Source organism: Leptodactylus fuscus, chromosome 6, assembly GCF_031893055.1.
Source record: "Leptodactylus fuscus isolate aLepFus1 chromosome 6, aLepFus1.hap2, whole genome shotgun sequence".
Classification (NCBI taxonomy): domain Eukaryota; kingdom Metazoa; phylum Chordata; class Amphibia; order Anura; family Leptodactylidae; genus Leptodactylus; species Leptodactylus fuscus.
Window position 1 is genome coordinate 110,849,384 of NC_134270.1, and position 12,037 is coordinate 110,861,420.

Consider the following 12,037-nt stretch of genomic DNA (forward strand, 5'->3'; position numbering starts at 1 on the left):
CCGCAACAAAAAAGCGGTGTGTCCACAACTTGGGGCTTTAGCCTAAAGAAAGAAAAATTGCAGAATCTTTTGGGAAAGGCCCCATGCGGCGTCCCGCAGCAAAATAGCACTTTGGGAAAAACTGCAGCTGCAATGCATCACGGTTCTTATTACAGAGCTTTAGACATTTTTCTCTCTGCATGATTTGTGCGGACACCACACGGAAAACACATGGACCCTATTATAGTCTATGGTTTCCGTGTGGTTTCTTGGCTAACTGCTTTTTAATGCGTACAGTATTCTGTTTGGGTGGTCTCCAAGTGTACTCCCCGAACAGAATACCGAACACAGATGTGAAGCGGGCCTCAAGCAGTATATGGTTGTTTACCTCATAATTTAAGCATCCCTTGAAGGAGATGAAACCTTTTTCTTTGTCAACAGTGAACTCGACATTGGGATCAGTAGGTGTTTGGGACTTCAGGAAATAGCTGACTATAGAATTGGGGCTGCCTTCTTCATCTTTGTCGTATGCCAGCATAGTATGTATTGTATAACCTGAAAAAAGAAGTATTACTTTTTTATGGATGGAAGCAAACATGTCCTCGGGCCCCTACATAAAACCTATAAGGTGAGTCTCATTCATATTACTGACTCCTCATTCGTATCCAGCTGTGAAATTCCCCATTCCCTCTCCGCCCCAGGGAAGAAAAATATTACACTGCTCGTAAGTGGTCCAAGGGAAGAACAGATATTTTCACAGGTAGTTAAAAGAAGGCTGTTACACTAAGAGTCCAGCGTTGCATTATAGCTGCATCATGCACAGCAGAATTACAGCAACGTTTTCTTTCACAAAAAGTTTCTATTTTTTTTTTTACTTTTTAATTATTCTCTATTTCCACCCGATTAAAGTTCAAGCTCACTTCACAATTAAATCATAACTCCAGGCATATCCATAGGTAGTGGCTGCTTTTGTCTGGCCACTATACCCTATATGGTCACTATATGGTGCCATCATTGGTTTTATTGTTATGTGAGATATAAGAGTAGCAGTGTCCAGTTTCTGTAGGTGATCATTTCTGCACATAAATCCATTTGTTGCTTACCCTTTTACATTATATACAGATTAGCACATATTCCAGTTTCTTATGGGTCTGTACAAATGCATATATATCATATATATATGCATATATGTGGGCTCACCTCCATGTAAAGCAAACTGGTAAGCAACAAACACATTTTAACACAAATAAACTTCTATAAAACAAAAAGACATACCCATTTGTAAGGCCTGGTCTGTATGGAAATTTGATGGCTTGTGCACTATTTTATGTCACATGGTGTTCATTATATGCACTAATGTAAGGTGATATTATGAACAAGAAAAATATGTGCACCAATATAAGGTGAAATTATGGACATCAATAATAAATGCATTAATGTAATTTGAAACTATGGACATCTGCCATACATGTACTAATGTGAGGTGTAAGGATGGGTATCAACTAGAGATGAGCGAACACTAAAATGTTCGAGGTTCGAAATTCGATTCGAACAGCCGCTCACTGTTCGAGTGTTCGAATGGGTTTCGAACCCCATTATAGTCTATGGGGAACATAAACTCGTTAAGGGGGAAACCCAAATTCGTGTCTGGAGGGTCACCAAGTCCACTATGACACCCCAGGAAATGATACCAACACCCTGGAATGACACTGGGACAGCAGGGGAAGCATGTCTGGGGGCATAAAAGTCACTTTATTTCATGGAAATCCCTGTCAGTTTGCGATTTTCGCAAGCTAACTTTTCCCCATAGAAATGCATTGGCCAGTGCTGATTGGCCAGAGTACGGAACTCGACCAATCAGCGCTGGCTCTGCTGGAGGAGGCGTAGTCTAAGATAGCTCCACACCAGTCTCCATTCAGGTCCGACCTTAGACTCCGCCTCCTCCGGCAGAGCCAGCGCTGATTGGCCGAAGGCTGGCCAATGCATTCCTATGCGAATGCAGACTTAGCAGTGCTGAGTCAGTTTTGCTCAACTACACATCTGATGCACACTCGGCACTGCTACATCAGATGTAGCAATCTGATGTAGCAGAGCCGAGGGTGCACTAGAACCCCTGTGCAAACTCAGTTCACGCTAATAGAATGCATTGGCCAGCGCTGATTGGCCAATGCATTCTATTAGCCCGATGAAGTAGAGCTGAATGTGTGTGCTAAGCACACTCATTCAGCACTGCTTCATCACGCCAATACAATGCATTAGCCAGTGCTGATTGGCCAGAGTACGGAATTCGGCCAATCAGCGCTGGCTCTGCTGGAGGAGGCGGAGTCTAAGATCGCTCCACACCAGTCTCCATTCAGGTCCGACCTTAGACTCCGCCTCCTCCGGCAGAGCCAGCGCTGATTGGCCGAAGGCTGGCCAATGCATTCCTATGCGAATGCAGACTTAGCAGTGCTGAGTCAGTTTTGCTCAACTACACATCTGATGCACACTCGGCACTGCTACATCAGATGTAGCAATCTGATGTAGCAGAGCCGAGGGTGCACTAGAACCCCTGTGCAAACTCAGTTCACGCTAATAGAATGCATTGGCCAGCGCTGATTGGCCAATGCATTCTATTAGCCCGATGAAGTAGAGCTGAATGTGTGTGCTAAGCACACACATTCAGCACTGCTTCATCACGCCAATACAATGCATTAGCCAGTGCTGATTGGCCAGAGTACGGAATTCGGCCAATCAGCGCTGGCTCTGCTGGAGGAGGCGGAGTCTAAGGTCGGACCTGAATGGAGACTGGTGTGGAGCGATCTTAGACTCCGCCTCTTCCAGCAGAGCCAGCGCTGATTGGCCGAATTCCGTACTCTGGCCAATCAGCGCTGGCCAATGCATTCTATTAGCTTGATGAAGCAGAGTGTGCACAAGGGTTCAAGCGCACCCTCGGCTCTGATGTAGCAGAGCTGAGGCTGCACAAGGGTTCAAGCACACCCTCGGCTCTGATGTAGGAGAGCCGAGGGTGCACTTGAACCCTTGTGCACCCTCAGCTCTGCTACATCAGAGCCGAGGGTGCGCTTGAACCCTTGTGCACACTCTGCTTCATCAAGCTAATAGAATGCATTGGCCAGCGCTGATTGGCCAATGTATTCTATTAGCCTGATGAAGTAGAGCTGAATGTGTGTGCTAAGCACACACATTCAGCTCTACTTCATCGGGCTAATAGAATGCATTGGCCAGCGCTGATTGGCCAGAGTACGGAACTCGACCAATCAGCGCTGGCTCTGCTGGAGGAGGCGGAGTCTAAGATCGCTCCACACCAGTCTCCATTCAGGTCCGACCTTAGACTCCGCCTCCTCCAGCAGAGCCAGCGCTGATTGGCCGAATTCCGTACTCTGGCCAATCAGCACTGGCTAATGCATTGTATTGGCGTGATGAAGCAGTGCTGAATGTGTGTGCTTAGCACACACATTCAGCTCTACTTCATCGGGCTAATAGAATGCATTGGCCAATCAGCGCTGGCCAATGCATTCTATTAGCGTGAACTGAGTTTGCACAGGGGTTCTAGTGCACCCTCGGCTCTGCTACATCAGATTGCTACATCTGATGTAGCAGTGCCGAGTGTGCATCAGATGTGTAGTTGAGCAAAACTGACTCAGCACTGCTAAGTCTGCATTCACATAGGAATGCATTGGCCAGCCTTCGGCCAATCAGCGCTGGCTCTGCCGGAGGAGGCGGAGTCTAAGGTCGGACCTGAATGGAGACTGGTGTGGAGCGATCTTAGACTCCGCCTCCTCCAGCAGAGCCAGCGCTGATTGGCCGAATTCCGTACTCTGGCCAATCAGCACTGGCTAATGCATTGTATTGGCGTGATGAAGCAGTGCTGAATGTGTGTGCTTAGCACACACATTCAGCTCTACTTCATCGGGCTAATAGAATGCATTGGCCAGCGCTGATTGGCCAGAGTACGGAATTCGGCCAATCAGCGCTGGCTCTGCTGGAGGAGGCGGAGTCTAAGATCGCTCCACACCAGTCTCCATTCAGGTCCGACCTTAGACTCCGCCTCCTCCAGCAGAGCCAGCGCTGATTGGCCGAATTCCGTACTCTGGCCAATCAGCACTGGCTAATGCATTGTATTGGCGTGATGAAGCAGTGCTGAATGTGTGTGCTTAGCACACACATTCAGCTCTACTTCATCGGGCTAATAGAATGCATTGGCCAGCGCTGATTGGCCAGAGTACGGAATTCGGCCAATCAGCGCTGGCTCTGCTGGAGGAGGCGGAGTCTAAGATCGCTCCACACCAGTCTCCATTCAGGTCCGACCTTAGACTCCGCCTCCTCCAGCAGAGCCAGCGCTGATTGGCCGAATTCCGTACTCTGGCCAATCAGCACTGGCTAATGCATTGTATTGGCGTGATGAAGCAGTGCTGAATGTGTGTGCTTAGCACACACATTCAGCTCTACTTCATCGGGCTAATAGAATGCATTGGCCAATCAGCGCTGGCCAATGCATTCTATTAGCGTGAACTGAGTTTGCACAGGGGTTCTAGTGCACCCTCGGCTCTGCTACATCAGATTGCTACATCTGATGTAGCAGTGCCGAGTGTGCATCAGATGTGTAGTTGAGCAAAACTGACTCAGCACTGCTAAGTCTGCATTCGCATAGGAATGCATTGGCCAGCCTTCGGCCAATCAGCGCTGGCTCTGCCGGAGGAGGCGGAGTCTAAGGTCGGACCTGAATGGAGACTGGTGTGGAGCGATCTTAGACTCCGCCTCCTCCAGCAGAGCCAGCGCTGATTGGTCGAGTTCCGTACTCTGGTCAATCAGCGCTGGCCAATGCATTCTATTAGCCCGATGAAGTAGAGCTGAATGTGTGTGCTTAGCACACACATTCAGCTCTACTTCATCAGGCTAATAGAATACATTGGCCAATCAGCGCTGGCCAATGCATTCTATTAGCTTGATGAAGCAGAGTGTGCACAAGGGTTCAAGCGCACCCTCGGCTCTGATGTAGCAGAGCTGAGGGTGCACAAGGGTTCAAGTGCACCCTCGGCTCTCCTACATCAGAGCCGAGGGTGCGCTTGAACCCTTGTGCAGCCTCGGCTCTGCTACATCAGAGCCGAGGGTGCGCTTGAACCCTTGTGCACACTCTGCTTCATCAAGCTAATAGAATGCATTGGCCAGCACTGATTGGCCAGAGTACGGAATTCGGCCAATCAGCGCTGGCCAATGCATCCCTATGGGAAAAAGTTTATCTCACAAAAATCACAATTACACACCCGATAGAGCCCCAAAAAGTTATTTTTAATAACATTCCCCCCTAAATAAAGGTTATCCCTAGCTATCCCTGCCTGTACAGCTATCCCTGTCTCATAGTCACAAAGTTCACATTCTCATATGACCCGGATTTGAAATCCACTATTCGTCTAAAATGGAGGTCACCTGATTTCGGCAGCCAATGACTTTTTCCAATTTTTTTCAATGCCCCCGGTGTCGTAGTTCCTGTCCCACCTCCCCTGCGCTGTTATTGGTGCAAAAAAGGCGCCAGGGAAGGTGGGAGGGGAATCGAATTTTGGCGCACTTTACCACGTGGTGTTCGATTCGATTCGAACATGGCGAACACCCTGATATCCGATCGAACATGTGTTCGATAGAACACTGTTCGCTCATCTCTAGTATCAACAATTCATGCACCAATGTAAATTATGGGCATCAATAATGTATATAATAATGTAAGGTTAAATTATGGACATCAACAATACATGCACTAAGGTAGGGTGCAATTCTGAACATCAAATCACCTTTTATGAGAGTTACAGTAAAAATTGCCTGGTGTCCCTCAAGTGGCTTCACTTACGTGTTTAAATGGTCACTAAGTTTTCTCACACCTTATGCTGAATACATAGAATATCCCACCCTGAGCATAATTGAAAATCACTTTAATAAAAAAAAACAAAAAAAACAGATGTTTTCTACCCTAAAAAAATAAGATGTTTTCCATTAAGGGGCTCTGATATTTTATATCTGCTTTCCACTACCTGTTACTAAGTAAGGGCTCGTTCACATCTGCGCCCGGTCTCCGTTCTACAGGTTTCCGTTTCCTGCACAAAACAGAGCAGGAGACGGAAACCTGCAGGACTCTTTCATACCCATTCATTTGAATGGGTTTGAAAGATGTTCGGCCGTGAGCGCCGGTGAGCGTTTTATACTCTCCACTGCAAAACCATTTTTTTAAAATCGGACACAGAGTCGGACATGCAGTACTCTGTGTCCGGTTTAAAAAAAACGATCTGACAGGTTTCCGTCTTGAAACCACAGAACGAAGACCCGAACGCTAGTGTGAACCTAGCGTAAGATACATCCATAGCAGTAGAGGTTGCTGAGGAGATAATGTAAAAAATGAGTGGGTCCAGCAGCCCCTTCACAAGCATAATCTCTGAGAAGGCACTTGTCTCCTCTCAGCTTGGTGCACTCCTCATTGTATCTACTGGCTGACATCTCTTCACTGGACAGAGTATGGCATATCAATGGAGTGATCTGTGCTTGTGAGCAAAGAGCAGGGAAAAGACATGCAACATAGTTAACTCTTCTGACTTCTGAGGAGAGAGGTGAAAAGATCATGCTTGTGTAGGACCATATGTGGGATTATTCAGTATATACATTGCATATATAAGACCAGCCCAGATAGTGCCATTACTAGCATGAAAATATATAATACATAGATAATGGCATGAGGCTTTGTGCAAGCTCCGAGCCTCATGGGAAGTGCTTGAAGGTAAGCGCAGTAAAACTACTGGCAGAGGTCTACACTATGTACCTACCTGACAGAAAACATTCAACAAGGGCAACATGCATCGCGGTTCTTCCCACAGCTCTTTGAAGAGAAAGTTCACAGAGTTTTCCTCCGTGGACTTTCTGTTACCATTAAATCTATGGGGAAGCCGCCAGCATTTTCATAGATATAACTGACATGCTGCCATTTCCAAAACCACACCGGTTTTGGAAATTACAGCGTGTCCATGCTGCGGTTTTAAATGTAAAGTGAGCATGGGATTTGCATGAATCCCATCCACTTTTCAGTTACTGTATAATGCCATTGTTTTTCCCAGCCCGTGGGGCCCGGCCTAACGGTGCGTTCACACGATGTAAAATGGAGCGCAAGCTGGCACGTATACGCGTCAGCATTTTGTGCGTTCAAAAAGATCCCATTGATTTCAATGGGAGTTACGAGCGTATACGGCGCGTTATTTTGCACCCATAATTTTGCGGCCACAAAATTACGAGCGCAAAATAACACGGCATATACGGTCATAACTCCCATTGAAATCAATGGGATCTTTTTGAACGCGCAAAATGCTGACACGCGTATACGTGCCAGCTTGCGCTCCATTTTACATCGTGTGAACGCACCCTAACTCTGAACAACTGCTGATTTTTCTAGAACAATAATGCAGTACCCATAAACATAAGTGACACTTATATACAGTACTTTAATATGGCTTACAATTCCTATGGAATTTGAAAAAAATTGTGGCTTGTTATATCAGTATCCATATTTGGAGCTATTCCAAGGTATGCTGATATACACCATATACCTACACCTATAGCGCTCTATTATGTACATGAGGCCTAAGTCTCATAGCAACAACCAACAGATGGCAGCTCAGTATAAGACAAAATAAGACATTTATCTAGTGACTGCTATTACGAAAATAAGATAAAGAATTTTTGGATTCAGCACCTAAACCGCAGCCTGGGCCTGACAGGCACCGTTTATTATCCTTACATCACACAGCAATTTGTGCCTAGCTGTGCAATTAGTAACAAGCAGAATGGAGCAAATGAGCTGACCCGACAGCAGCAAGCAGATGGCACGGAGACTTGTCTCGCCATACCGTACCTTGCACAGCGCTTTCATTAACTGATACATAATACGTCTTGTTTTTGAACTCCGGGGCATTATCATTGATGTCCAGGATCTTCAGATGAATCCCGAGTCTTGTACCCACTTTCATGGTAGTTTTGTTGATTGCATTGAATTTCCACTGCACGTAAACAAAAAAGAAAAAAGTTGCAGAGAACTTTGGCAGTCGATACTATTAATGCAAAACGCAGCAGTGGTGAGGTATAACATAGCAGCTGCCGGCAACTACCGAGCATATGGTCCATGGAACGTTCTTGGCAATTATCTATAGGAAAGGTGATGGTTTTTAATTGGGGTGCTGAAGTGATTGAAATCAGCACAACATCTTCTACATGAAAACCAATAGAATAGATAGATAGATAGATAGATAGATAGATAGATAGATAGATAGATAGATAGATAGAATGTGTTAGAGGTTTATGATGTAATGAAATTATACGTAAGCAGTTATACAAGAAAGATATGCAACTAATATAATTTCTGTATCATTTCCTTGTAGCTTCTTCATCTGCAATCAGTACATTGGCTTATACACAAGTTATAGTGAGAGAGAAAAAGATAGATAGAGTGCCAGCGCCATGTAATGTCCCAGAATGGCCATTATTTCTGTATACATTGGGTCTTCGTGTGCCACTGGCCAATGCTCTGCATAGGGATATTAATTAGTGCTGTCACCTTAAATAATAGTGTATAATGGCTTCATATTGATATTACATTATACTACATTAGCTCACATTAGGTCTATTGTGTTGCTGCCACCTAATGACCAAAATGACACATTGATCTGTCTGCATAAATATGTTTATTTTTTTTTTTTTTGCTTGTAAGGGTCAGTTCACACGTGAACTGCCCGCGCGGGTTTTGACACGGAGAGAGACGCGGTGAGCCGCGTCTCTCTCTTGTCAAAACCCGCCTGCCGCGACCATCGCTGTCGCGGCTTAACCCTCTGCTGTCGGCTCAAATGAATGAGCCGACATAGGAGGGAGCTGCCGGGGGCGGAAGCCGCGCGGCTGAGCCTGCGCGGCTTCCGCCTGAAGAAAGGACATGTCCTTTCTTTTCTCCGCTAGCCCGGTGGTCTACATAGACCACCATTGTAAAGGGGCGGATTTTGAAGTGAAATCCGCTGTCAAAATCCGCCCCTTTGTTCACGTGTGAACTAGCCCTTATGGTATGTACGTAAGTCTGTCACATGATCCTTCCAGCCAATGGGATCTGTTGATGCCTCTGAAGGTTCTAGAATCTGCTAGATTTGCACCCCTCCCTCCTAGGAGAGTGTATGGCTCCTTCAGTAGTGAGTTGAGGCCTGTACTAAGGAGATGAGCCCCTCAGACTTCTACTCTGCACCTCCAGCTGCCAAGTCTTCTCCAGTAGCCCCAGCTGAGGTGTTTTATAAAGAGGTTGTATCCAAAGGTCAAGCCAAGCCAAATCTTATAACCACTGATCCTAAGGACGACCTGTGTTGGATTGCTGTTGTGTACAGAAGTAACAGATTATAATTCCTTGTAAGACTTGGGCAAGATACTCTCATTTCAACCAGTGTATGTCAGAATAGCATCTTCTTTTTACATTTCTGAGCCAGAGGGGATAATCCTATATCAAGGGCCCCTTTTACGTTCCAGGCCTTTAATGGTTCTGCCAGCCTGGGCACTATACAGTCTATATCCACGTGTGTAGCTACAGCTCCACGGTGAGCCAAGACGTGAAGGCTTCTTCTAGGAAGAAGCATTGTTACTTAGACTGTGTATTCCTTAATGGTCATCACCCCTAGCAACCAAGTATATTGCCTTCTCCAAGCAAAAGTTACTATAGGAGAGTGTGAACAGACTATTGCACGTATCTTCCACTTTTGTACCACTGCCTGTGCTTACATCTAAAGTGACTCTGCACATCTGGATTACGGTTGTTTTATGCACAATCCTTCAGTAAAGGTCTGTTACCTGGTTTACTCTAACCTTGTGTCCAGAAGTCATTTGCCTTCACATCACAGGGTATTCCCAAGGAATATAGGTTTGTGGGACACCAGACACACTAGGGCTGCATATACTCTGCCACGTGACCCTACATACCCAGCCAGCCTAAACAGTGTTACCCTTGGTTACCACATCCAGGTTTTTGTGGGCCCTTGGGCAACAGAGCCCCAGTGGGTCCCTTTTGGAGCAACCTATGCGCACAGCTGCAAAAATAAAAAAACAACCGAAATTGGGTGTTTTATTTTTTTACTGAGGCGGACCTACTGGAGTGGACTGTAATACAGTCCATTGCACACAAGTAGATAAAACCTGTTCAGATGTCAGAAAGTAAAGGGGAATTTTTGGCAGACATCTGCCTTGGATTCCTCTTTATCTTCTGCCCATCGGCTCACAGTGGTGAATACAGAGCATCAGCAGGCCCACGTGGCTTTACTTCACTGATTAGGCCAAAATAAATGGGTCTAACCCAGGGATAGGCAACCTTCGGCTCTACAGCTGTTGGAAAACTACAACTCCCAGCATGCATATGTAAGAGAGAGTCCAATGATGTCTGAAGCTTCATTTGTGTGTTTAAAGAGGACCTTTCATCTGTGCCCCGGGTAAAGCGCTATCGGTCCCGGTACTGAATAGAACTCATATGAGTTCATATAGAACTCAATGGAAACGTCTTTTTACAGCCGTAAAAATAAGCATAAAATAAGCGCAAAAAACAACTCGCATTACTCCGTGTGAATGGACCCTTACATCCCAGCTCAGTGTATGGATTCTGCAGGACTGTCAGAGAGCTGACTTATATTTGCTGTTCGGACTCCATTGCATCCATTTGGTTTCCTGGCCTGTTGAGGAGAATTTCATCACTTCAGATATCGTGATAACCGTGAGGAGAAAACGCTTCGCTATAAAAGAAAAGAACGACTTTGGGCCCCACTGCGCGCTTCTACAGACTGTAAGCGGTCCACCTGGACCACTGGGAAATGGGGAGTGCGCACCCAAATGTGAAGCCAGGGTCAGTTAGGGTTAGTTTTGCGCATATTGTTCATTCAGTGTCCGTACTGCAGAAGCGGACATAGTAATAGTGGAAAGCATTGCAAATTTTACTTTGTTCATACTATACTGTGTATTTTGCTTGTCCTTCTTATTCTTATTTTACCTTTAACTTGCCTTTATTAACCTATAGTAAATAATTTTTTTTTTCTTGAACTTTACCACCACGTCTACGTTCATTTCTGGTTTGCGGAGTCCAAACCACCTGCCTTGCTCTCTGTTCACACATACTTACTCTGCTGTTCTGGAAACTTCCATGGAAGGGAATGGAGCATGTTGGAAGTTGTAGTTTAACAGCAGCTGGAGTGCCGAAGGTTGCTGACCATTGGTCTAACCAGAGGGGAGTCTCAAGCCTCAGCCTCCGAATCAGCTGCATAATCTGCAGCAAGACCCTTTTTTTTTTCCAGCGTCCTGCACTAATTGTTTACAATGTGAAGCTGAATGAGAGGGCGAAATCTACTGCAAAATTAGCGCCAGATTCCACTATGTGAACAGGGCCTTATTCTGTTAACAGTACAATGAACACTTTCATCTGTATTAATGGAAGTTCTTAATGCAGTGGCCCCTCCATGTGGCATAATGTCCCATAGTTGCTCCTGCATGCAGTATATTGTCTCATAGTGGCCGCTCCATACAGTATTATGTCCCTATAGTGTTCCCTAGGGTGGTCCTTATAAATGCTGGAAGAATTTCTGGTTCATCAGAACCCTAAATTTTTGGGGTTCACAACCCACAAACTATTAATATAATTGGGCGTCTTTTCAGATCCCCAAGTATAATGATCGGAGGCCCAGGGAAGGTGACAAACATAACAAAACATGTTACTTACCCGGGCTCCGGCGTCTCTCCCTACTCAGTCTTCTGCACTCCACGATGACGTCAGAGACATGGGTTATGTTGGCGTCATTATGCATCGCGACACTGGCCTTACCCACGTAAGGTCATTGAAGAGGGCCGAAGAAAGCACGCATCAGAGCACAGGAAAGGAAAGTAGCACTGTTTATTATGTTCGCTTACCTCCCCTGGGCCTCCGATCATCATACTTCAGGGTTTGAAGAGACCTCGGAGTATGATAATAGCAGTTTCAGGTATCCCGACCTTACTTATCGATCCCTACTCCTGCAGTGGGGATCGG

At 45.8% G+C, this 12,037-nt stretch overlaps 1 protein-coding gene across 1 annotated transcript in view; it reads right to left on the reverse strand.

Moving 5' to 3' along the window:
* Window positions 1-12,037, reverse strand: part of LOC142209135 (cadherin-like protein 26) — a 71,876-nt gene that overhangs the window by 37,981 nt on the left and 21,858 nt on the right. Inside the window, exons 6-7 of the mRNA XM_075278070.1 lie at window positions 7,865-8,009; window positions 368-534 (exon numbers count right to left, since the gene is read on the reverse strand). Coding sequence (XP_075134171.1) covers window positions 368-534; window positions 7,865-8,009 — 312 coding nt within the window. The remainder of the gene's footprint in view (window positions 1-367; window positions 535-7,864; window positions 8,010-12,037) is intronic.